The sequence below is a fragment of the Trachemys scripta genome, chromosome 14 (genome assembly GCF_013100865.1).
Source record: "Trachemys scripta elegans isolate TJP31775 chromosome 14, CAS_Tse_1.0, whole genome shotgun sequence".
Lineage (NCBI taxonomy): Eukaryota > Metazoa > Chordata > Testudines > Emydidae > Trachemys > Trachemys scripta.
Genome location: NC_048311.1, coordinates 4360660 through 4388185, shown reverse-complemented (window position 1 = coordinate 4388185; position 27526 = coordinate 4360660). Strand labels below are relative to the sequence as shown.

At 48.0% G+C, this 27526-nt stretch overlaps 2 protein-coding genes across 2 annotated transcripts in view; one reads left to right on the top strand and one right to left on the bottom strand.

Annotated features, from left to right (window-relative positions):
* LOC117887197 (butyrophilin subfamily 2 member A1-like) overlaps positions 1-27526 on the bottom strand; it is a 305733-nt gene that overhangs the window by 52540 nt on the left and 225667 nt on the right. The window lies entirely within an intron of this gene.
* Positions 12927-27526, top strand: part of LOC117887162 (butyrophilin subfamily 1 member A1-like) — a 292990-nt gene continuing 278390 nt past the window's right edge. Inside the window, exons 1-2 of the mRNA XM_034789473.1 lie at positions 12927-13200; positions 18043-18159. Of these exons, the coding sequence (XP_034645364.1) occupies positions 18054-18159 (106 nt within the window). The 5' untranslated portion in view covers positions 12927-13200; positions 18043-18053. The remainder of the gene's footprint in view (positions 13201-18042; positions 18160-27526) is intronic.

The window sequence follows — 27526 nt, the reverse complement described above, 5'->3', positions numbered from 1 at the left end:
CCCACTGGCCGTGGTTCGCCGTATTGGGCCAATGGGGGCGGCGAGAAGCAGCGTGGGCAAGCGATGTGCTGGCCGCGGCTTCTTGCCGCTCCCATTGGCCCGGGACGGTGAACCACGGCCAGTGGGGGGCCGCGATCGGCCGAACTTGCCGCGTCAGCAGGTAAATAAAACTGGCCCGGCCCGCCAGGGTGCTTACCCTGGCGAGCCGCGTGCCGAACGTTGCCGACCCCTGCTCTAGGGTGTTATTTTTATATAACGTAGTAATTAGCTGACAGGAGCACTGTATCTAATTCCTAGATGTAAGCAGAGTCTGAATGAGATCTTTCCTGACATCTAGTTGAGAGGGGGAGAGACTTCAGGAGGAAACTGTATTTTCATGAATACACCTACTCTGCATAAATATCTAGCAGACAGGAGCTGTGTAGCTCCAAATGATCTACTTTGGCTGGTGCTGGGTTACAAACCACTTTAGTACTGAATGCAGGGGTAGTGAAATGCTGTTTTCAGTGTTGTTCTCTTTATTGTCTGAGTAGAAGGGAGCAGAACTGTGCTTAACCTGTCCCAAATGAGAGGTCACCTCACTAAGCTAGGGGCTTGAATGCCAGACCCCCCTGAGAAAACAGAGAGGGATTGGGAACAAGTGTTTTAGTGAAGAGGTGTGGCTGCTCCCTAAGGGTCCCTGGGCTGGTTTAACTTGTTCCTTCCCATAGTTCAAAGGTAGAGCTAATAGGCTCCATTAGGAGCCTTTTGTTATTGTAAGTGCTTAAAAGAGCTGACAATCACTTCTGGTGGGACGGCGTCTCTGCCCAGCCTCAGAGCTGACAATCACTAAGAGCTGGATAAAACCTCGAGAGACCGACCTGCCGAGGTCACAGCAGACACAGGTGGCAGAAGGTGATCGGCAAGAGGAAGTGGGGCTGGTGGGGTAACTAGCCAGAACAAGTGCTCAGATGGTAGATTAAGCCAGATGCCTTCGTCCCCAGAAACAAACATGGGGTATCACACCACAAACATTGCTTAAATTACACTTACAACTTTCCAATTTTTCCAGCTCTCTAATTTTGTAGTGAAATGGCCACATTGGGCACTGCCATTATTCTGCCATTTGGTCCCACTTGTCTGTGGGAGTCTTTCCTTTGCCAACAATGGGCTTTGGGTCAGGTCCATCAGCTGTGACATAGAAACATCAATTCCCCTGTGAATGTCTGGATTTTACCAAATCTCCCCAAAGTGGGGTTGCACTTTTCTATTCTAGGACCTTTTTCCCAGATATCTTTTGAGGAGCTGCTACCCTCAAGTAGCCATTTTGCAGCTTTCTGCTGTATCTTCTTTTTCAGCTGGTAAATATTCGTATCTCCTGTTGTACTTACTGTTTAACATTTGTGAGGGTGGCAGAGTCTCATAAACTTGAGTGCAATCAGTGAATTTCGTGGAGGTGATGTTTACTCTCTCAAATCTTTACAGCAACACACCAGAAACTTCCTTCCTTCCAGTTTAACCCTTTGTATTTATTATAGCTATTTGTATAAACCCTTCAGTGAACATAAACCTAAACCAATCTGAACAATTTGGATGATTTGGCTGCCAAAATTTGTTCTAGATCTATATGCTGCTAACATCCATCATTTAATTATATTCTAGATAGTGATTCTTTTTAAAGGTATAGACCGTAGTATTAATAAAAACAATATTTAAATAAATATATTGGGCTACACCTCTACCCCGATATAACACGAATTCGGATATAACGTGGTAAAGCAGCGCTGCTCCGGGGGGGTGGGGCTGCGCACTCCAGCAGATCAAAGCAAGTTCAATATAACGCAGTTTCACCTATAACGCAGTAAAATTTTTTGGTTCCCGAGGACAGCATTATATCAAGGTAGAGGTGTACTTTTGAAGTGAGTGTGGACTATTGAGGCAGTAAAAAAAGCCCTGGGAATCGTGGTTAAAGCCTCCCTCCCTCCCTCCCTCCCAAAAAATCTGAAATGGTGCCCCAATTGTGCTGCTCCTGCACTGGGGCCCCTTCATCTGCAGGAGGGGTAGTGTAAAACCTGGCAAGGTGTAAAGAGATGAAAACAGATCATCACTACACAGGCAATGGCTTTAAAGGTAAAGTCAGAGGTCAGATAATGGAGGGGAGAAGGAGGCAGATAAAAGAAGTGAAGGAAACAGAGAGCCAGTCACTGTGGAACTGCAAAGGAGAGTGGGGATGGTGTCTCCGTGGAGAGACGCAGCATTCAGAGAGAGCCCATTAAATTAGCAGGATGGAAACCACAGGAGGAGGGAACCGAAATGGAGGCAGCCCCGGGGGGTGGAGTGGGTTACTCTACAGGTTACGGAAGGCACAGAATGAAAAAGACAGCAAACATCCTCACTGTGAGAGGAGCTCTAGCTCTGAGTCCTAGTCAGATGTGTCTAGTGCAGCATGAATGACATGTGGGTTGTTACTTCTAAACTGGACAGTCTAGGATTCAGGACTCCTTCATCACTGAAGAGTCTGATTTGTGACATATACGGTCTGGCAGTGCAGTGTCTAGGACTTGGAAGTGTCTTTTTAAATAGTTTGCAAGCCCTGTAGTGGTGCTCACTGTGTTCTGTGTTTTTGGAGCTGCCAGAAATCAGCCAGAGCAGTAGAATGGATGTAGCTTCAAGGCCTGACATGATGGTGGATAGATAGTAACCATGGTTACTGGGACCCAGGGGTGCCCTGTGCTTTCTCCATGTTGCTGGTTGTGGGCAGGTTGATCAGACATGGGTTATAAGATAAGGCAATGATGCTAGATGGATGATGATAACCAGCAATACCAACAGCGAGGAGGCTGGAGGTCCTACCTGATGCCAGCCTGTGAATCTGTAGAGTGAGGCAGAGAACGACATAGCCGGGCAGAGCGGAGCTCACTGTGGAGCTGGGGGAGAAGGAGGGAACCTTCCACGTCATCGTAGCTTGGTCTGGGGAACAGGAGAAATAACAAACCAGACGGTGAGTGAGTGTGAAAGAGTGCCAGTGTCATGGTTGTCTGACTTTCACAGCCCTGGTTCATGGATCAGTTATGTTTACATTAGCGCACTTCCCAATATTCATAGACTAAGCTCAGAGGGGCCATTAGATCATCTAGTCTGATCTGTGCCATGAGCCAAACTCTCTCACCCATTTACCCCAGTACTGAGCCCAAACTTGTGTTTGACTAAAGCATCTTCCAGAAAATCACTAATCCTTGATCTGAAGACAGCAAGAGAGGGACAATTCACCACTTCCCTGGGTAGTTTGTTCCAATGATTAATCACCTTCAGTGTTACAATTCTATGCCTTATTTCTAATTGGAATTTGTCCAGTTTTAACTTCCAGCCATTGGTTCTTGCTATGCCTTTCTACCCTATATGAAAGAGAACTTTAGTACCCTGTATTTTCTCCATGAAGGTGTTATGGAGTGTGGGGGAGTCCGGGCCCTGCACCCTTCACTTCCTGCGATTCACTGTGACTGTCAGCCAGCCAGTAAAACGGAAGATTTATTAGACGACAGGAACACAGTCCAAAACAGGGCTTGTAGGTACAGACGAAAGGACCCCCTCAGTCAGGTCCATCTTGGGGGCAGGGAGCCCAGACCCCGGTCCTGGGCCTCCCTCCCTTTCCCTAGCCAGCTCCAAACTGAGACCCCCTCCAGCCATCTCCCCCAGCCACACATCTCCCCCGTCTCCTCCTCCAGCCTTTGTCCATTTTCCCAGGCAGAAGGTGTCACCTGGCCCCAACCCCCTCTGGGGCTCAGGTATACATGCTCACGTATCATCCCCCAAGTGAAGTGACACCCTGATATCCCACCACCACCCAGCACCAATGCAGACAGCACCAGTAAAACTCCCACGCAACATTCCCAGGTCAATACTTCCCACTCCCTGCTCCATCACAGAAGGTGTGACAGATGGGGAACTTTACTGAAATATTTTAATGAACTATCTGTAGGACTCTCTACTGATTCCCTTGGCATCACTATTGCTTTGAGGGAAAGAATTGCTTCTCTCACTGGTACTAGGCCGAACAGGCCAGATATCTGAGATGTAGAGCCACTCAGAGTGTCTGGGCTGGAATCAACACATATCAATGGAAACAACGAGGAGTCCTGTGGCACCTTAAAGACTAACAAATTTATTTGTGCATAAGCTTTCATCACATGCATGAAGTGGAACCTTCAATGGGCAGATATATATACACATGCAGAGATGGGTGTGTTACATTACTATGCGGAGGACCAGTGCTAACGAGGTCAATTCAATCAGAGGGGATGTGGTCCACTCCCAACAGTTGATGAGAAGGTGAGAACACATAATAAAGGCGGCGGACAAAGGAGGTGCTGCAGTCATCATGAATAGGTCAGATTACGAACAGGAGGCTGCCAGGCAACTTTCCAACAACACATTCTACAGGCCACTATCCTCTGATCCCACTCAGGAGTGGGAGTGAGTGAGTTTCCCAAAGGAAACTACACCATCTGCTCAAGGAACTCCCTGAAGAAGCACAGGAACAAATCTACACAGACACATCCCTAGAGCCCCAACCAGGGGTATTCTATCTGCTACCCACGATCCATAAACCTGGGAATCTTGGAGATCCCATCATCTCAGGTATCGGAACTCTTATAGCAGGATTGTCTGGCTATTTGGACTCTCTCCTCAGTTCCTATGCTACTAGCACTCCTAGCTATCTTCGAGACACCACTGACTTCCTGAGGAAACTACAATCCATTGGTGATCTTCCAGAAAACACCATCCTGGTCACTACGAATGTAGAGTATCAGGGGGTAGCCATGTCAGTCTGTATCTACAAAAACAACAAGGAGTCTGGTGGCACCTTGCATCCGAAGAAGTGAGGTTTTTACCACGAAAGCTTATGCCCAAATAAATCCGTTAGTCTTTAAGGTGCCACCAGACTCCTTGTTGTTTTTACGGATGTAGAAGCTCTCTACACCAACATTCCTCACAAAGATGGACTACAAGCCGTCAGGAACAGTATCCCCGATGATGTCACGGCACACCTGGTGGCTGAGCTTTGACTCTGTCCTCACCCACAACCATTTCAGATTTGGGTACGATTTATTCCTTCAAGTCAGCGGCACTGCTATGGGTACCCATATGGCCCCACAGTATGCCAACATTTTTATGGCTGACTTAGAACAACGCTTCCTCAGCTCTCGTCCCCAAGTACCCCTCCTCTACTTGCACTATACTGATGACATCTTCATCATCTGGACCCATGGGAAAGAGGCCCTTGAAAAATTCCATCGGGACTTCAACAGTTTCCAGCCCACCATCAACCTTAGCCTGGACCAGTCCACACAAGAGATCCACTTCCTGGACACTACAGTGCAAATGGTCACATAAACACCCCCCTATACCGGAAACCTACTGACTGCTATACTTACCTACATGCCTCCAACTTTCATCCAGAATACATCACTTGGTCCATTGTCTACAGCCAAGCCCTAAGATACAAATGCATTTTCTCCAATCCCTCAGACAGAGACAAACACCTACAGGATCTCTATCAAGCATTCTTAGAACTACAATACCCACCAGGGGAAGTTAAGAAACAGATGGACAGAGCCAGACAGGTACCCAGAATTCACCTACTACAGGACAGGCCCAACAAGGAAAGTAACAGAGCACCACTGGCCATCACCTCCAGCCTCCAGCTAAAGCCTCTCCAGCACATCATCAACAATCTACAACCTATTCTGGAAGATAATCCCGCACTCTCACAGGCCTTGTATGGCAAGCCAATACCCGCTTACAGACAGCCCTCCAACCTGAAGCAAATACTCACCAGCAACTACATACCACACAACAGAAACACGAACCCAGGAACCAATCCCTGCAACAAATCCTGTTGCCAACTCTGTCCGCATATATACTCAAGTGATGCCATCATAGGACATAACCACATCAGCCACACCATCAGGAGCTCATTCACCTGCATATCTACTAATGTGATATATGCCATCATGTGCCAGCAATGCCTCTCTGTCATGTACATTGGCCAAACCAGACAGTCTCTACACAAAAGAATAAATGGACACAAATCAGACATCAAGAATGGTAAAATTCAAAAACCTGTTGGAGAGCACTTCAATCTCCCTGGACAGTCAGTAGCAGCCTTGAAAGTTGCCATACTTCAGCAAAAAACGTTCAAAACCAGACTTCAGCGTTAAACTGCAGAGTTGGAATTTGTATGCACTGTCAGACTGGGTCTGAATAGAGACTGGGAGTGGCTGGCTCACTACAAGAAGTAATTTTCCCTCTTTTGGTATTCTCACCTTTTCATCAACTGTTGGGAGTGGACCATATCCACCCTGATCGAATTGACCTCATTAGCACTGGTCCTCCTCATAGTAATGTGGAATTGTGTGGATCATGGGGTCCACCACAATAGAAGGTCACTCCCAAGGAACTGGCTCAAGGCCAGGGCATAGATCAGACCTTGTGAATCCATGACAGAAAGTCACCTCTCAATCTTCTCTTTGCTAAAGTGAACAAACTGATCTCCTTCAGTCTCCTACTGTGAATCTTTTTGGTGACCTGTTTCTGCAGTATCTGTGATATTTTGGGGTGCAATACAGACTAGTAAGGGGTTGTGTCACTGCCTGCCCTGTCCTCCCAAGTGCGACTGCTCAGAGCTGCAGAAATGCCCTGTCACACAGGGAGCAGTTCAGAGCTGAGCTCTTTTGGAAACGTGACCCTAGGCCTCTATGGCTCCTGCAAGAGGCTGCATTGCTGTGAAGGGCAGTGGGAGGCTTCCAACAAGGGCTGACTTCACTCCAGGCTCACACCACATAGCAATGATGGAAGCTCTGGATGGGTCTGGACTGTGACAAGGGGAAATGGCTGTAACCTGCCTCAGGCCAGGATGGCTGCAGGGTCTGGCACGGCCCAACAAGCAGCCACCCGGGGGAGAAAGTAGGTGAGAGCAGGGCTGGCGGAGGAGTCACTCATTGAGCACCTGCATTCGGTGATAGATGCTGATAGAGTGCAAGTGTCAGGTAAAGCTGCCCCCACCCTGTCAGAAACCCCCTGAGGGCAGCAGCAGCCTCCCCTGCCTCCCCTGGGGTGAGGGCCCCCCTGGGATACGAAGGGCCTCATGGGCACAGACAGCTGCAATTTACACTTGGAGGGAGAGATTTTTACAAACACAGGAGAGTTAGGATCAATGGACCTTGTGCTCCTAAATCCCTTAGGAGCTTTATAAAATCTCTCCCTCCCTGCATCAGTTGCACCCAGTCTGGCCCCAAGTGTTTCCCTTCACCCTCTCACTCGGGAGTGTCCCTTTAGTGAGCTGAAGATGAAAACACCCGCACACTCCCAACAGCGCCCCACAGGAACGTTACAGCCAGTGATTGGTGCCTACCCCTGGCTGTCAGTAAATGGAGCAGAATAGCAAACAAACGCAAACCTGGCAGTTGAGACACTGGCCAGGTCTCTGAAACTGTGTGGGCATTTCTACAGCCACAGCTGAGTTCCCAGTAGGAAAGTGACAGTTTATCCCCCAAATCCCAGGAACGAGGCCCGTTGATAGCAGCAGATCCTCTGACTAATCAGCCTGGAACTATCCAGGGGAGCAGTTCAGCTGGGGTTGCAGTGAGTGACCCCCTACCTGCGGTGTCCTCTGGAGTCGTTTCTGAGCCGTTCCAGTCTCTCTGGGGGGGCTCCCTGCTTCGCTAGCACCCAGAGCCATTCCCTTTAGGCAGAGCTCCTGCTCCCAGTGACTGATTCCCTTTCCCAGGCTGTAACATCCACCCTGCCGGAAGGGCCAGGGAGCTGCAGGGCTTAACTCCAGCCTGCCCCTGAGCTTCTCATTAGGTTAATGCATTTTATATTGAATGGAAGCCCCGTCCTCTCGGCACATCCACCAGCTTCAAAAGTGAAAGAAGGATCGAGGCTGGAACATGACTGTGACTGGATCCGCCTCACAGGATGGTTATGGCACAAGATCAAATTCCTCTGACACACCCACAGGGCTAGGGAGAGAGCAGCTTCAGAATCTGCATTTTCTCTCTCTGCTGTTCTTTTCTCTACCCTCCATGGGACCTTGGCTCAGATGTCTGGGGCAGTTCACTCCTCTCAGAGCTACTGTTTCAGGTTGTCTGCAGACTCAGGCAGTCATTGCCTGTTCACATTTTCAAGGTTATTACTTAAAAGTCTTTAAATCATGACTTTAGAACTTCAGTAACTCAGCCAGCAGCTATGGGTCTATTACAGGAGTGGGTGGGTGAGGTTCTGTAGCCTGTGCCATGCAGGAAGTCAGACTAGATCACAATGGTCCCTTCTGCCCTTGAAGTCGATGAGTAAACTAATTGGGTGCTGGGCCTCCAAATCTTCTGTGGGGCTTTGAAAATCCTACCCGTGATTATTGAAGATGCAGATGAAGACTCTGGAGCCCAGTTCTGCAGCAAGAGGTGAATTCTGCAGCCTGAGAATTGAGGAATTCACTGGGCCCAGGTGTAATTAAGGAAAGAATGTTTATGTAACACCCACCTGCCCAGGCACTAGAGAGAAACCCTGATACAGGTCTGGTTGTGAAGAGTGTGACAAGGGCCGGCAGCCTGGCAGGAGCTCAGCAGCCGCCCAAGATAATCAGACAAAACCCTCTCCACAGTGTCAGTTTCATTCAAAGATTTCCTGGTATAATTAAATAAAACAATTTAGCAGAGTCTGTGGCCACCTTCCTTTCATGGAGCTGCACAGGCTGAGACCCCATGGGCAGGGCCCCCTCTAGGGATCAGAGTCAGTCACTCTCCCTGTCCAGTGGTTGTTTCACCTCTCTGCTGAGACTCCAAACAACATCTGTGTTGGTGCCAATTGTGAGGGTGGATGAGGCGTTGTGGAATAGATTAAGACCCAACAGCTCACTTCACACAGATCACCAGACATTATCCACGTATTGTCCTGTGCTATTACTGACTGACTGTACCAGTGCCCCAGCAGTGAAAGCCAGGTGTGTGCCAATGCCCAGCCACTTCTCTGCAACGGAAACCTTTTCAAATGATCAGTGGATTATATTTGTCCTTCCCGCGGTTTCAATACCTCAATATCTCCCCTCCATTTCCCTAGAATCTTTTGTACAAATTATAGCTGGGAACATTTGTATTTTATTTTTCCATAAGGTTGATTTCTTTTTCTTTATTAAATTCTTCCAAAATTAATGAAAGACTAAATATATAAATGATAAGGTTGCAGAGCACACAGGGATGGGTGCAGTATAAGAACCTGACTAAATAAGGAGGAATCACACCTCTGCTGTGGGAACACCTGCCGGAGGGGTTGTGGCTGGAGGAAGTCTCCATGGGGCTCCCATACAGGAATACCCTTCACACAGCTCTGTCAGTGGTGGGAGTTGCTCTCCCACAGCCTGAGCCAGAGACTTGCCCCAGAACTGGCAGGTGCTGAGGGACCAGCAGGAAGTCAGGAGGCCCCAAGCCCCAGGCAGTGCCCATGGCCATCCCTGGGAAACACAGTGCCTAGGGAGCAGCACTAGTAGGAAGTCCCCTGTGATCACAGCTGCCACTGGGGAACCCCATAAAAGGGGATCCCCACCATGAATGGGAAGGTGCAGAAAATATCATATGGCCCCAGGTGATATTGCCTTTTCCAATGAATCTCCACTAGACTGAGGGAGGGACAATGGGTGTCCCCAGCTCTGGCCCATCCATTCCCCTTGCCATCTGCTGTAGGATCCATGGAGCACACTCTGCAGTGGGGGCAGTGTCACAGAGACCTCTGAGCCCCATTCACATGGGAGCAGGGGACCCTGGTGCAGAAGTTTCCTGTGAGAGCAGATCTGGGCAGGTGGACATGAGTCACCTCCATATTTGGTAACTTTTCTTCGCACCAGTTTGTGCTGAAAGGCTCCTTATCTCTGGAGGCAGGAATTGTTGTAACCTTCAGACTTTACAGCAATAAATAATATGGGTAGCACCATAAAACATTCCCTTATCAGGTCAACGGTTGCTTGATGCACAGAGGCACATTAACTGTCTGGCTCTTCCGAAGTTTCATTCTTAAGAAGAAAAGGAAAAAAAGTTAGAAAATTTAATCTAACATTAAACAATGTAACAATAGTGGTAGATATTGGCTCACACAGGGGACAAGGATAAGGATACAGAACCCCTCATGGGGCAAACTCTCACCCTGCCCCAATCACCCCCTCTCCTGCTGCCACCTACTCCTTCTGCCCATTCCCAGTGTCCCACCCTTCTCTTATTTTAGCCTGTTCCCTTCTGTCCTTGGCAGATCCAGTCGCATGATCCCCCCACATGGTCTGTCTGTTCCTGAGGCTGGGAAGGGGAATCAACACTCCAGCTCGATGCTTCAAACCTGTGAGCCCCCATCCCGCTCCCATTGGGTGAATGGTTAAAAATCCCACTGACGTCAATGGGGGCTGCAGCCAGGCCCCATGTGGGGACCTCCCATGCGATTGCCAGTGGCTCAGTATCACACATGGCAGCAGAGAGATGTCGGGGCAAAATCCAGTCACCTTAGCCTGTTTGCCCCAAACTCTCCTCCCTCTACAAGGGCAGAATCAGGCTTTTAAACCTGGTGATTAAATGGGGATGTCCCCTCTGTGTTTATACCATGTTAGCAGCTCAGTGACCTGCAGGCTACTCCCCAGTATGGAAATACCCTGATTGCCAAGCAGGAGGACACGAGACCTTCACTGGCTGCTATTTCGCCCAGTGCCTGGCAAATAATTTGCCTGACTGATCTGACCCCACCCAGTCTCCCCACCCAGTGCAAAGAAACATGAATTTTCCCCTCATCCTGTGTCATTTGTGATCCGATTACAATTTGTATGACCCTATTTAACAGCAGGGGAGAGGAGCAGGTGGTGAAGGAGGGCGGACAATGAGTAGAGAGGTGTAAAAGCTGAATATACTCTATGGCTTGTAACCAGAGGCGGATGCATAGCTCACATTCACCAGTGAGTTAAAAGTGGACTGAGAAGATTTCAGGAGCGGCAGGAATATCACAAAGCTTATGTAGGCAGTCAGGGTTATGGAAGTTTCGGCAACTATAAATGCTATAGAACACTAAGGATTCAAACCCCCTACCATTTTGAACCTCCCTTTGCTTTCTAGGGCAAGCATTGACCACATTCTCCTGGCCTTTAGACAGTGTGAAGTGGAGAACATTTAGTCCCTGAACTGTCCTTGCGTGCAGTGAAGGGACTCTGCAGACCAGGAATACAGACTTGCACAACTGATACTAAATTCCATGTTGGAAAAGTCAAGCAGATTTTGCTAGTGGCAGATATTGACTTGCATGTTGTCCTGTCACAGTTTGCTACCCTCCCTCCTTTCTAATTGCTCTAAGGATAGTAAATTATAACAAATGGGGGTACACCTCTCACAATTTTTTACCGTTCCCATCCTCCAGACCAGCAGTAGCAAATTATGGCAGGGCAACGCCCCATATGTCACGATTTGCTACCTCTCACCTCTATCGTTCTCTGGTCCAGGGGTAGCTAATTGTGACGGATTAGGTCAGACGGCTCCAGTTCACATGGAGGATGGTCCTCTGGGCTCCTGACTCCTTCATTGGCCTGCCTTCCCTGTCAATCAGGTTGACCTGTAGCCTTGGCCTCTCCCCATTGGCCCTGGGAACTGCCAGTCTTAGAATCTTAATTTCTCTTCAGCCTTTCCCCTTTCTTTCGGGAGAGCACCAAACCTCCACTAAGTTACAGTACAGGGCCAACAGCTCCTACATTCCCCCTTTCTAAAATTCTGCCACATCCAGAATGTCTACACCAGCACATCCAGGTCCCACATTAACATTTACAAGCATTTTATATATATATACATTTAACATATTTAACATTCTATGTCCACTTCTTTATCTTATACATGATAACATTCACTAATATAATGCACAAAACCAATAACATAATCATCTGTACGTTTAATGGATGTTTCACCTTTCTTAGTTCCCTGGAACCACGTTAACACTAGTGGTTTATTACCCAGATTTTCTACTCTCCGTCCCCAAGTAACACTGGGTCAATTTGAGGGATCTGGCCATTTTCATCAGGGTTTGGGTTCGCTCTACTCTGTTCCCCTTGGGACTCAGTTTATGTGACTAGAACCACACTCACACTTGTATCAGTCTCCTTGAGGCATGTTGATCTGTGCCTCCTATGGTCCCTAATCAGACTAAGAGTGCAGTGTTTTAGCTGGTCCCTAGGCACTACCTTCTTACTATTCTTCCTACCTTTCCTTTGCTTTGGGATTGTTTGAATGGGTTCAGTTGCCCTGGCCTGCGATAACACAGCCTTCATTATAAATGGTCAGTGACTCAGCACAGTTAATCAATGGAGCTTAGTCTACCTAGGGAACTGGTGTCCACAGCACAAAGTCCACCATCATGACTAGTGCTGGTGCAGGTGCTTTCTGGAAGTCTCAGCAGACAGGCCAGGTATCCGCTGGACATGGAGTGTGAGAAAACTCTCACCCCCAGAGGCCCTGCCAGGCCAGCAATGTCCCAGACTGTGCATCTGCATGAAGGGACAATGGCCCGGAGCTCGGACAATCTGTTGTATTTTGGTTGCATGAGAAAACTCATCAATTACCCCAGGTCTCTAGCTGAGAGTCTGTGCAGCGCCCAACCCTGCACACCCCTCACAATCAGGAAAATGTGAGGCTTTCTTTCCCTCACCCCCAGGAGATGGAAACCTTGGAGGGTGGTGGCTTTACATGCAATTTCTTTTTATGTTAGTGATTCTCAGAGAGCAGGAAAAAACAGGGCAGAGCTGAGTGTCACCTGTCAAAGTGAGTGGGTTGGCTCCAAATGTGTCACTCACTGGCACTGCTGGGGATGTTTCTTTAAGAGGACTTTGATCCTTGTACTTTACTCACATGTGACAAAGATTCCTGTTAAGATAACTTCCCAGCTACTGAGTTACTTTCATTTCTGAAGCTGGTGGGAGCAGCAGAAACTGGGCAGCGATTCCATTCAGTTACAAATGCAGTAAATTAACAATAGATACAAATGAACAGGACAGAGTGAAACTCCCTGGCTCTGTATCTCCTGTGCTGAATGGGTGAAACTGCCTCAGCAAAGGGAGGTTTCACAGGAAGTGCAAACTCATGGATGCTAGAAAAACTGAGAGGTTTACAGGACTCTGAAGCTGCTTGGAGGAAGTGTCCCTGCAGGACTCAGCAGGTAAGGGATCTTCCAGCGCTGGAACTAGACTCATTTGGTATTTCCTCCTCCACACACTCACTCAGATGAGCTGTCAGTGTCACAGGGCCCCTCTCCCAGGTTTGTCAGGGGTAAACCTCCGCTCCCATACTTCAAGTGTAAATTTGGCTGAAGAAACGCACACACATGATGATCAGTAACTGTTTGGTTTTTGTAACATCACAGTGTGCTTAGTCCATTCCAGTCACACAATGAGGCTTCTAGCCTGAAGACTGAGAGAAGGTTTTTCCCTTTGCTAGTTCATTGTGCTTTAGCAGAGCCTGGGGCCCTGCAGTAGGGCTCATTAGCTCTTGCTGTTTTGCTGCCTGATGTGAGCTGTAGTTAGTGAATAGCTTCCTTAAGTGATGTTATTGGCCGTGTATGACTCCTCTTCCTTACCACTGGATGGATACATAAGAGGACTTAGGTGCCTGTCACTTTAAGTACTTAGAAAAAAATCCCAGAATCAGGACACATTGGGATTCACAAAACCATGCTCATCTGCGGCCAAACCCTGCAGTGCTATAATCACTTGGTGCCTAAATTTTTGCAGTAACAGTTTACAGGTGCTTATTTTTCTGTCTCTGAGCATTTTCCCTACTCCAATCCTCACAAATACTCAAAGGCTCACTGCCTACCCCAACCAAAGGGTAAAGACACCCCAAGGCTGCAGCCAAGTCAGCTGACATATGGAGGAAGGTGGGTTCCTTGCCCTCCTCACTCCTGGAAGATAGTGGCAGGTTCCCATCTTGGTTTCAACCCTCAAGTCATTAAAGTGGCAGGAGGTCCATGAAAACTCCCCATGTACACCCTGCTAGTGTCATCCAAAAGATAAGACCCAAGGGAGGGTGTGAAACTGCTCTGAACTGTGTTATGAAAATGGTCTGTTTGAGTAATAAGTCTGTGCTGTAAGAATCTTGATATTGCCTAGTAGAAAAGCTGCCAAGTGGATGGGAAACTGGTTTTGACATATATGGAAAACATCCGTGGTTTTACCTGAACTTGGAAGGCATCTGAGTCCCAAGGTAGCAGGAGATATGAACATTCCCAAGTCACTGGTTGAAGAGATCTTGCTCAGTTTGATGTCAAAGGGGAAAGAGATGTGACAAAGTGGGAATTGTGTGTAATATTTTTATGAACTATCTGTACGACTATGTACCTATCACCTTGGCAGCACTATCCATTGGGGGAAAGAATTGATTTTCTCCCTGGGACATGGGAGATGAAGGTAGGTATCTCAGACATAGAGCTGCTTGGACTTCCTGGCCTGGAATCAACACACTGGAATGGCCGACCCTACAGAGACAATGGAAACCACAATGACTAAATATTAACACCTTGCTGCAGGGGCAGCTGAACATGGGAGCACAACATGGCTGTGCCTGGAGAGCAAAGAGGGGAGGTGTCAGGGTTAGGTTAGGAAGAGCAGGGTATGCAACACAGAGTTCTGCTGGAATGGAGAGACAAAGAAGACAGGGCAGGCGAGGATGCGCCTGGTGACAGCCTGGCTTTCACTCAGCGGAACCAGCACCCCCAACTGCCAATTATCCCCACCAGTGCCCCTGGGGGAGACCCAGTTCCCCCTCCCCCAGCCTCCCCACCAGCGCCCCTGGGGGAGACCCAGTTCCCCCTACACCATCCTCCCCCCACCAGCACCCATGAGGGAGACTAGACCTCCCCTAGTTCACCCTGCTACATCCCCCCACCGGCACCCCTGGTTTAGGGAGGGTCAGGTCCAGTTTGGTCTGGGGAGGCATGTGGGTTGGGTCCAGTTTGGAGGGTTGGCCTGGTCTTTTGGCCAACAGCTGGTCCTGATCCTAATCTCTCTGCCTCTCTGCCGGGGAGTGGGGGGGAGGACTAGCAAAACTAGTATGAATAATGCTAAAGTAAATACAATATAATGGAGTTTTTCATATCTTTTATTTTTTTAGATGTTTTAAACAGTTTTTAAATTTGCCTCAGTTTCATGCAGAAGTGTAATTCAAGCCCTGGTGGTTCCTATGAGAAATGTGAAGGATGAGATAATGGGATGGTTCCCTTTTAGTGGGGGCAGCACATGGCTGGTGTGTTGGCCAGCTTTGTTAGCTGGTTTTATACACACACACACACAGGTCACTTTCCCCACCTGAGCTGTGTGCTAGGAGGCATCAGGAGCTGCTGCTCTCCACTCATGCAGCCCAGATGGGGAAAGTGACCTTGATGCAGGGAGCCCTGATGTTGCTCTCGCTTCTCCCATCACAGCCCCATAGGGATGTGTGGGGCAGAGGAGCAGCAGTCCCAGGGGGAGTGAGCAGCAATGCCGGCTGCTTTGTGCATCCAGGTCAGTTTCCTCACATAAGTGCAGGAGGGAGATGCAGGGGTTAGCATTAAAGGGGTGCAGGGATTAGGGGTGCAGGATGGGGAGCAGGCCTGCCTGTGCGTGTGCTGCCAGCCATCTGTCTCCTCCCTGCTCCCTGCTGGCCCGAGCTGGGTGTCAGCAGTGCTGGTCCTACACAAATCAGCTGGTAGCAGGTAGGTGGTGGTGGGTGGAGGAGCCGGGCTGAGCCAAGAGAGAGGGAAGTATAGTCATGAGTCACTATGGGTTCACTCCACTCACCTGGCCTCACTCTCTGCACAGGCTGCAAGGGACTGGCTCTGGCCAGCAGCCAAGGGGCTCTGCCTGTGGGGCAGGTGAGCAGGTGGGTTGGCTTGGCACAACCCGGCCCCCGAGCAGCTTTTGTCCAGGGGCTGTGCCCCCTCAACACACTGGGGTACCATTTTATAATCCTGCATAGGGCCCGTAAATCCAGCAGTGAAATTGCAAATGAGGGGCAGCGCCAGAGACGGAAGCTGCATTTTCTCTCTTTGCTGGTCTTGTCTCTCCCCTTTTGTGTGTTTGTCTTGTTTTGTCTTCTTAGCAAACATGACTGCACTTTATCAACAACAGCAGCAACAACAACAGAGTCAGCCCATGTCAGTAACTTCTTCTCTTTTCTTCACAAAGCAGTTATTACCATGTATGCCATGTCTGTCCCAGGAGATTAGAGAGAGAGGTGGGGAGAGGTAACATCTTTTATTGAACCAAATTCTGTTGGTGAGAGACGCAAGCTTTCGAGACACATGGAGCTGTTCTTCAGGTCACCATCTTTCTTCCCATAATTTATTACCATCTAAGAGACTGTCAAATAAGGGCATGTCTACAACTTAACAAAATTAAGTTGATTTTATTTAATTTGACTGTGAGCATCTGATTTAACAAATGCAATTTTGCATGTCCCCATTAGGTGGCTGTGGTTGACAGAGCACATCCTCACTGCCAGGAGTTGCATCAACTCAAGGAGTGATGCATTGTGGGTAGCTATCCCACAGTCCCTGCAGCAGATTGGAATTCTGGGCTAGGGTCCCAATACCTCATGGGATGAAAATATTGTTGCGGGTGATTATGGGTGCATATCAACGGTCTCCTATGTCTATGGCTCAGAACCAGAGTGGCTGGTCGCCTGCCTTGTCCTGTGGTACACTTGTCTAAGTTCCTTTATTTCCACATGGCACTGCTGTGTGTCCATGGTGTAGCCCTTATCCACCATGTCCTGTGCGATTTTGGCATAGATATCAGTATTTCTTTTGCTGGTTCAGACTCTACCTGCACAAATGCTTCCCTCTGCCCCCATCTCAGCAATCAGATACAGCATCTCCTGAAGGATCCATGCTGGAGTGAATTTGTGCATCTGGGCAGGCATGCTCAGCTATGCTGGTGAGCTCTCCACTCTGCTCCATCAGGGAATGAACATTCAAAAGTTCCCCAGGGCTTTTCCTGCTCGCCTGGCTGAAGAGCATTGGAGTTCAAAGTGCTCGCTGGAGCGCTCTGGGTCATCACCTGGAGATCAGTAACTCTGAATTACAATACACAGGGTTTACACTCCCCTTAACTTGAGGCAAGAATGTCATCTCTGGCTTTACTCCACTCATTCATGTGGAGTACAGGAGTCAATTTTAAAAGCCTTTAGGTCAATGGGAGGGACTCGGCAGTGTAAACACACTCATTATAAAATGGACCTAATGCTGAATAGGTCGACCTAAACTTGTAGCGTAGACCAGCCCTAAGAGGCTTTTTCCTTTTAAAAACTCTCTCCAGCTAAAGGGAAAGGAAACCAGGGCTGTTGTTAAATGAAAGTCTAATTTAATATTTTATACTTCAAATGTGTTAACTATTTTTCCTTCTTTTTCGATATCTTTAATAAAAGATTGTAAACATTTGTTATGGTGCATTTGCCATGGTGCTAAGCAGGCTCAGGTCTCTGTGTACCAAATCCAAGCCCATTTTAACTGTTTAATGTTGAACAGTGACTGGGTCATGTTAACACCTTTGAGTCTTTGGGCCCCTATGGGTACGTCCACACATCAATAAAAGACTCGCAGCAGTAAATATTCGAGTCTGGGACAACTGAAAATGTAGACACACCCTATATTACAGCTAAATTTATACAACACTCTTATTCCAGAAGACAATTGCATTGTTCCTGTTTACCCAGGGCACAGCAGAAGTGGGCTAACACACAAACAGGGCATACTTGCTCCGAAATTAGAGTGTCCACATATGGATTTATTCTGGAATAACCATTAACCTTAGCACAGGTGCAGCTCCAGGGAGCAAGCGCTAGTGCAGACGGGCTGCCAGCTACTGCTGGCATTTTAACCTCAATGATGTTTGACCCTGCTTGGAGCTAGTGCAAACTAGAGCTATGGGGAGAATCCCTTCCCAACTCCATGCATTGCACACCAGGGTGGGCTAACCCTTGTGCCAGTCACTGCACGTCTGATTTTGTTTGTTTCTTCTGTTCCCAGACCCAGCTACGATGACGGGGAAGGTTCCCTGGTTCTCCTGCGGCTCCACAGTGAGCTCTGCTCTGCCTGGCTACATCGCTCTCTGCCTCACTCTACAGGTTCACAGGCTGGTGTCAGGTAGGAGCTCCGGCCTCCTCGCTGGGTTTGCTGCCTGTTCTCACACAGAGCTCTGCTGCCCTGCAGCTACTCACACATACAGAGAGAATTGACCATGTCCCCCATTCCAGAGTCACCCCCACTGGACACCCCTGTAGCTCAGGGCACATCCAGAATATCCCTCCTTCTAATGCTGTCCAATGGACTCCCGCCAGCCAAACTCCTGGGTGAAAACTCCCATTGACTTCAGTGGGGCCTGGATTTCTCCCCTGGATTTTGGTGTCTCCACTTCCCTTACGGTCCTTGCTTTAATCTAGCACCAGCCTCCTCTCTGCGCCTTCCTGCTAGTGTGAGAGTGTCCCGGCCATGTGTTCCTCCTGCTACCTGGCACATTCACTGACAAAAACCTTCATTGACGCAGAGTTAGGGTGAAGGGGCTGTTAAAGGGGATGAAAGGCTTGTAAAATGTAACAAGTGTGGGGCTGTTTCTGGGCAGTAGCTCAGTGTAGAACAGGGTCGGTAGCTCCTGTTCAGAGCAGCTCCCCTAAGAACAAGTTTTTCCTTAGCAAGGAGAAGGCGTGTGACTGTGCTACAGTTGTCATGTGCCCTGATCCCTGAGTGATGTGCCTTATCTGCGCGGGCAGAGTGCAGGTCTGTGTGAGGTGAGTGTATTGGATCATCTCTCAGAGAGGGCAGAGTTAAGGTTTATTTGGCCTGTAGCTTAACTTTGCATTTGCTGGTGTTCAGAGCCCTGAGTTTTACTGAACTGTTTTCTGGAAGGACCTGAGATACCTCTGGGAACCTTAACTCTGCATTAGCAAAGATTTTTGTCAGTGTCTTTCCTACTTTCTAGAACAGAAAGAGGACTCCTTGTAGTAGACATTAAGGGTCATTTAGGCAGTTGTAGTCCTCACTTAGATTTGCAGTTGATACATGACTGTGGCTAGATAATAACACAAAGCCCTATCTTTTATATAGTGCTTTTCATCAGTAGAGCTCAAGGAACTTTATTCATTATCCCCATTTTACAGATGGGGAAACTGAGTCACAGAGCAGTAAAGAGACTTGCCCAAGATCACCCAGCAGGCCAGTGGCAGAGCCAGGAATAGTCCTAGTCCAGTGGTCTCTCCACTAGGCCACACGGTTGCTATGTCATTCCTCAGCACGCCTCCCCCTGCCTGTACATTTTGTTACAGTGCAACGGGGGTAATGGTTGTGCTTTGAAGGGTTTACAGTGTGTAGTTGCTAACAATGCTGGTGCAAGAAATCTGAGACGCAGTCCATGTCCCAGCATCTTGACAGTTCCCTGGTGCTTACAGTGACTGCAAATGTGAGAGAAAACTGCTGAGTCTGATTCCTTCTCCATCCTCTGCCCCACCATCCCATACAACATGTAGCCCCCCTTCCCGCTCCAACATCCCAGCTCTCCCTCCCCTTCCCTCACCATGAAGCCATTAGTTAGCACTGTCGAAAGCCTTTAATATGTAAGATGTTGCTCCTTGCTGTCTCCAAATGGGGTAGACATACCTGCGCTAGCTCTGATCAAGCTGTCGTGCTATAAATGGCAGAGTAGACGCAGTAGCGTAAGCAGCCTCCCTGAATATGTACCTAGGTCCTGGGCAGGCTCATACCTGGAGAGCTAGCCTATCCCCCTGCTCACACCACCATGGCTACGCTTTCTCATGCTAGCTCAGTCAAAGCTAGTGGGTGCATGTCTCCCCACACTGGAAATTACACCTCCAGCTCAAAGTGTAGTTGTCCCCTCAGTGTTACCAGCTCACAGAACTTTATCACAAGTCTCATGGTATCCGAAGGGTTTCTTAAAGCCACAGCTCCCGGAGGCCTGTGATTAGCTGAGAATCTCAGCTTTCATTTTGTTTTAAAGTACGTTTCTGTCACTCTTTGTCCAGATAAATACTTGGAAATGTGACTCAAGTCATCTTTAAAGGTTTAGAAACCAAAGGTTCAGAGACCAATTTTATGTTTTTTTTAAAATCTCTTTATTTTTAAGCCAATCTCATAATTTGGGCGGGGTGGGGGGTGTCTCCTGATTTTTGAACACTTCAAAGTTGGCGATACACATTCTGCTGCACTCACATTCCTGTCTGTCTTGGTTCCTCTCCAATTTAATTTTCTTTTTCCCCTGATTCATTTCACAGCACAGTTCACAGTGACAGGACCTGACCATCCAGTCACTGCTTCCCTACGTGGGGAGGCCCTCCTGCCCTGCCACCTCTCTCCCAGGATGAGCGCTGAGAACATGGAGGTGGGATGGTTACGATCCCAGGACTCTGCAGTTGTGCACCTGTACCGTGATGGACAGGATCAGTACGGAGAGCAGATGCTGGAATATCGAGGCAGAACTGAGCTCTTGAAAGATGACTTCATCAATGGGAAAGTTTCCCTGAGAATACGCGATGTCCAACCCTCCGATGATGGGCAGTACAAGTGTTATTTTCAGTCCAGTGCTTCTTACAAAGACGCTTTATTGGAACTACAGGTGGCAGGTCAGTATCTTGTTCTGATACTTTGACATCTTCAACGGGGTAATAAGTGGAGTCAGAAGGGTCATTGTGAGATGCCACCTGATGTGTCTCATTATAGTGGGGCAGTAGCTCTGCTCTGGTCAAGGTTTATTCTAGCTCACTGTTTAACAGCTGTTTTTTCTAAGGGCTCTAAAATCCAGAAACATACTCAGATTGTCTTGAAATTTGCTGTGACACATTGGAGCCTGGGACAGGGTTAGTGGACTAAGATTGAGTTCATTAGAGCAAGGAATTAATGAGATACAAAAACACCCCTAAAAAATCAGGTGATGTCGGCATGTTGTGGTTATTACAACTTTTTTGTGCACACCTGGGGCCAGACAATGGCTGATCCTCCCCATGCTGATGTCACCAGCTGGGATTGATCTCGGCTTGTGTCTGGTGCCCACAGGGTAACAGTGGTTGATACACAAAGTCCTGTAGCCCAACACCTGGTATAAGAGTGGAAGAATTGAGGAATTCTCCCCACTCCCCAGGACAGGTGAAGGCAGAAGGCCTGACCCCTGAAGATGATGCCAGCGAGACCAGCAAGGGCACATGTGTACCTAGGTCTGTAACCAGGACATGAGGTTTAGGTCAGGTGCAGCGAACACCAGACTGCTGACAATCCCCGTGGCGTGGCAAAAAAACACCTCTGTGCATTTCTGCTGACACAGCCTACAGACCTCAGCACTGAAATGAGACACGTACGTGATCCCTCAAGGTACACGAACCTCTCCTCATATCGCAGTGACAGCTCTGCCAGCCTGCTTGAATTAATCCCTCCCCCAGTCACTACAGCGACTCCAAACACAATCATAGAATCATAGAATATCAGGGTTGTAAGGGACCTCAGGAGGTCATCTAGTCCAACCCCCTGCTCAAAGCAGGACCAGTTCCCAACTAAATCATCCCAGCCAGGGCTTTGTCAAGCCTGACCTTAAAAACCTCTAAGGAAGACGATTCCACCACCACCCTAAGTAACCCATTCCAGTGCTTCACCACCCTCCTAGTGGAAAAAGTTTTTCCTAATATCCAACCTAAACCTCCCCCACTGCAACTTGAGACCATTACTCCTTGTTCTGTCATCAGGTACCATCCATCCTCTTTGGAACCCCCTTTCAGGTAGTTGAAAGCAGCTATCAAATCCCCCCTCATTCTTCTCTTCTGCAGACTAAACAATCCCAGTTCCCTCAGCCTCTCCTCATAACTCATGTGCTCCAGCCCCCTAATCACTTTTGTTGCCCTCCACTGGACTCTTTTCAATTTTTCCACATTCTTCTTGTAGTGTGGGGCCCAAAACTGGATACAGTACTCCAGATGAGTCCTCACCAATGTCGAATAGAGGGGAACGATCACGTCCCTCGATCTGCTGTCAATGCCCCTACTTATACAGCCCAGAATGCCGTTAGCCTTCTTGGCAACAAGGGCACAATGTTGACTCATATCCAGCTTCTTGTCCACTGTAACCCCTAGATCCTTTTCTGCAGAACTGCTTCCTAGCCATTTGGTCCCTAGTCTGTAACAGTGCATGGGATTCTTCCGTCCTACGTGCAGGACTCTGCACTTATCCTTGTTGAACCTCATCAGGTTTCTTTTGGCCCAATCCTCTAATTTGTCTAGGTCCCTCGGTATCCTGTCCCTACCCTCCAGCATATCTACCACTCCTCCCAGTTTAGTGTCATCTGCAAACTTGCTGAGAGTGCAGTCCACGCCATCCTCCAGATCATTAATGAAGATATTGAACAAAACCGGCCCCAGGACCGACCTGGGGAAACTCCTCTTGAAACTGGCTGCCAACTAGACATTGATCACTACCTGTTGAGCCCGACGATCTAGCCAGCTTTCTATCCACCTTATAGTCCATTCATTCAATCCATACTTCTTTAACTTGCTGGCAAGAATACTGTGAGAGGCCGTATCAAAAGCTTTGCTAAAGTCAAGGAATAACACATCCACTGCTTTCCTCTCATCCACAGACCCAGTTATCTCCTCACAGAAGGCAATTGGTTAGTCAGGCATGACTTTCCCTTGGTGAATCCATGCTGACTGTTCCTGATCACTTTCCTCTCCTCTAAGTGCTTCAGAATTGATTCCTTGAGGACCTGCTCCATGATTTTTCCAGGGACTGAGGTGAGGCTGACTGGCCTGTAGTTCCCCGGATCCTCCTTCTTCCCTTTTTTAAAGATGGGCACTACATTAGCTTTTTTCCAGTCATCCGGGACCTCCCCCGATTGCCATGAGTTTTCAAAGATAATGGCCAATGGCTCTGCAATCACATCTGCCAACTCCTTTAGCACCCTCGGATGCAGCGCATCCGGCCCCATGGACTTGTGCTCGTCCAGTTTTTCTAAATAGTCCCGAACTACTTCTTTCTCCACACAGGGCTGGTCACCTTCTCCCCATACTGTGCTGCCCAGTGCAGCAGTCTGGGAGCTGATCTTGTTCGTGAAGACAGAGGCAAAAAAATCATTGAGTACATTAGCTTTTTCCACATCCTCTGTTACTAGGTTGCCTCCCTCATTCAGTAAGGGGCACACACTTTCCTTGACTTTCTTCTTGTTGCTAACATACCTGAAGAAATCCTTCTTGTTACTCTTAACATCTCTTGCTAGCTGCAACGCCAAGTGTGATTTGGCCTTCCTGATTTCACTCCTGCATGCCTGAGCAATATTTTTATACTCCTCCCTGGTCATTTTTCCAATCTTCCACTTCTTGTAAGCTTCTTTTTTGCGTTTAAGGTCAGCAAGGATTTCACTGTTTAGCCAAGCTGGTTGCCTGCCATATTTACTATTCTTTCTACACATTGGGATGTTTTTTTCCTCCAACCTCAATAAGGATTCTTTAAAATACAGCCAGCTCTCCTGGACTCCTTTCCCCCTCATGTTATTCTCCCATGGGATCCTGCCCATCAGTTCCCTGAGGAAGTCAAAGTCTGCTTTCCTGAAGTCCAGGGTCCATATTCTGCTGCTCTCCTTTCTTCCTTGTGTCAGGATCCTGAACTTCACCATCTCATGGTCACTGCCTCCCAGGTTCCCATCCACTTTTGCTTCCCCTACTAATTCTTCCCAGTTTGTGAGCAGCAGGTCTAGAAGAGCTCTGCCCCTAGTTGGTTCCTCCGTCATGCCTGTGTATTATGGAACCATCCTCACTGAACCATTCCCAGAGCTTATTGCCAGCCCCAGGAGGCAAAGTCCAGGTGGCAGGGCTGGGGTGGTGTGTGCTGTTACTTTGTATCTCTTGGGTTTCAGAAGTTTAAGTTTAACCGCTCTCTGCATTTTGGAAAGGCACCAGGCCCTGCTGGGCAACCGTAATTCTGCATTGGCATGTATTTTGTAGGCTTTAGTATGCAACTGTAGAACCCTCGTGGCCGAGATGGAGTCTGCTCTGCAGAGTGGCTCTGGGCAAGAACAGCCTGAACTGGAGCGCAGCAGGGTCTCTCCCTTCCCCAGGACACAGATGGTGGTGGTGGTGATGATAGGGTTTATGAGGTCATGTGCTTCCCCAGATTTGCTGCCTGGCTTGTACTGAGCATGCTGACATGGACTGAGCTTGCTCAGTAATACTGCTGAAGCCAGCTGCCATCACTCTGACACCGCCCCCCCTCCCCACACACACACATTATTGACAGGCAAGGGGTGTCCCTGCCTGTTCCAAAATCTCCGGTGTCAACGCAAACCCATCGGAATAGTAGAGCAAAGATAGGAAGGGAAAATATGTATTTACAGAGGGATGAAGGTAGAAAAACAACAGGGAGAAGATATGGGGAGGAATAAAACATGCTTAGATCCAACAAGAGGCCCCACATGCCCAGTGGTACCACAACATTAAAACGTAGATGCCAGGCACTGTGTCTACACTCAGTGTTCAGGGATCCTGGGCAGAGTTCCAGTCCAGCTGTGAGACTTGGGTGCTTCTGCTCGTCTTCAGCACCAGTGAACATTCCTCAACAAACCCCTCTGGTGCCCTCTTCTGCTGCGCTCTGCAAACCCCACAGAGTGACAACCTCCCCACTTAACTAGCTAACAGCCTCCCTCCTTATTCCCAATACAGAGTCACAAGCCCCAGTACTCACAGCCACATACAGCCCTGGGTGACAGGGATACTTCTCAGGGGAGTCCTACCTGGCACAATGCTCCTCCTGGCTCCCATCCTGTGACGTTCCCAGTTGGCAGCTCTGTTCTTCCAGGGCTTTTGGCAAGTTTTTGGCTGCTGTCATTGTGTGAGCGCCTCTCGCAGTAGCCCTTTTGTCCAGATCTACAGACACACACACTCCAAGGGGGTCACAAATATGTTTTTAATTAGCTTTGTAAGTGAAAATAGTGGAAGAGTTTGGCCTTCCTGCCCATCAGTTTAGCAGTGCTCAGCTCCTTCCAGTGGTTTTTCTGATTCAACCCTTTGTCCCTGCTGCACAGTGTGCGGTGAGAGGTGTTGTCTATGTTCATAAAAGGGAGAACCAGCCCCTTATTCCTGCTCAGGAAACTGCAGGATTATGGAGCGGCTCCCCATGATTGGTAGAGAATTGGAAGAACATGCACATATGTTAGAACAATAATAAATGAGAGGTAGGGTTGCCTGGTGGATAGCGCAGTGCACTGAGTGTCAAGGGATGGGGTTCTAGTTCTACCTGTGCTACTGAGCTGTGTGTGAACTTTGGCAAGTCTCTGTGTCTCTGTTTCCTCTCTCACCCTTTGTCTGTGTTGTCTGTTTAGACTGTAAACTCTGCAGGGCACAGACTGTCTCCTACAATGTGTGTACAGCCATGGGCAGCAGGTATAAGAGACAGGGGAAGGCAATGCCAGACGTGACCCTGTCCACACTCTGTACGCAGCCCTAACCTGCCCCCCCACCCCCCACTTCAGCACAGCTCCCTCCAGTCTCCACCCACCCCATGCTCCGGGGTCAGGAAGGCTGTGGGCCCCTGTGCTTCCCAAATCATCCAAATTGTTCAGATAGGTTTAGGTTTATGTTTACTGAAAGGTTTATACAAATAGTTATAATAAATACAAAGGGTTAAGCTGGAAGGAGATTTCTGGTGTGTTGCTGTAAGGATTTGAGAGAGTAAACATCACCTCCATGAAATTCACTGATTGCACTTGTCAAGGTTCCTTCCCCACTCTGAACTTTAGGGTACAGATGTAGGGACCTGCATGAAAACTTCTAAACTTCTCTACCAGCTTAGATCTGCTTTTGCTGCCACCACCCAAATGATTTATGAGTTATTTGGGAAACTCTGTCTTCCCCCCCCAAAACCTTTCCCTCCCTGGGTAGCCTTGGGAGATTCTTCCACCAATTCCCTGGTGAACACCGATCCAAACCCCTTGGATCTTAAAACAAGGAAAAATCAATCAGGTTCTTAAAAAGAAGGCTTTGAAAGAAAGAAAGAAAGAAAGAAAGAAAGAAAGAAAGAAAGAAAGAAAGAAAGAAAGAAAGGTAAAAATCATCTCTGTATAATCAGGATGGAAAATAACTTTACAGGGTAATCAGATTCAAAGAGCCCAGAGGAACCCCCTCTAGCCTTAAGTTCAAAGCTACAGGAAACAGAGATAAACACTCTAGCAAAGGGTACATTTACAAGTTGAGAAAAGAAAGATAAAACTAACACGCCTTGCCTGGCTGTACTTACAAGTTTGAAATATGAGAGACTTGTTCAGAAAGATTTGGAGAGCATGGATTGATGTCTGGTCCCTCACAGTCCCAAGAGTGAACACCCACCAAAACAAAGAGCACAAACAAAAGCCTTCCCCCTGCCAAGATTTGAAAGTATCTTGTCCCCTTATTGGTCCTTTGGGTCAGGTGTCAGCCAGGTTACCTGAGCTTCTTAACCCTTTATAGGCAAAAGGACTTTGGAGTCTCTGGCCAGGAGGGATTCCACAGTATTGTACACAGGAGGGCTGTTACCCTTCCCTTTATAGTTATGACAGCACTCAAGTTTGTGAGACTCTGCCACCCTCACAAATGTTGAACAGTAAATACAACAGGAGATACGAATATTTACCAGCTGGAAGAGAAGATACAGCAGAAAGCTGCAAAATGGCTACTTGAGGGTAACAGCTCCTCAAAAGGTATCTGGAGAAAAGGTCCTAGAATAGAAAAGTGAAACCCCACTTTGGGGAGATTTGGTAAAATCCAGACATTCAGAGGGGAATCGGTGTTTCTATGTCACAGCCAATGGACCTGACCCAAAGCTCATTATTGGCAAAGGAAAGAATCCCACAGACAAGTGGGACCAAGTGGTAGAATAATGGCAGTGCCCAATGTGGCCATTTCACTAGAAAATTAGAAAGTTGGAAAAAATTGGAAAGTTTTACTGTAATTTAAGTAATGTTTGTGGTGGTGACAGCTCATCCTTGTTTCTTCCTAGCAGGGAATGATTCCAGGTTTTCTATTCTGCAGCATAGCTCTTGCAGCCTGGCTGTGCTTTACTTTTTCCATTTATCTAAGTGTAGATACTGAAAAAAAAAAAAAGAGTTCTACAACTTTAATTTGTTTCACTTTCAATGTCCTAATGCTCCAATGTCTGGGTTTCAAACACTGCACAGGACTCTTGGTCTAAGAACTTTTTTCAGTCAGATACGTAGCCTTTAAAATAAGTTTTAAGTGCTGAAACTAGGGGTACTGGGGGTGCAGCACCCCCTGGCTTGAAGTGGTTTCCATCATATATAAGGCCAGCACAGTGGCTGCATGATCTCTAGATTATTCTTGGACATGATATTTTTTGGAGATCTTCCTATTTTATCATGAAATAAATTTGCAGATTATGTGTTGTAACTTGGTCTTTCACCCTTAACATAAATGAGCTGATGCTGAGCTACAGGGATTAAGATGAACAGTTAAAAGTTTGTCAAGGGGGAAAGTAACAT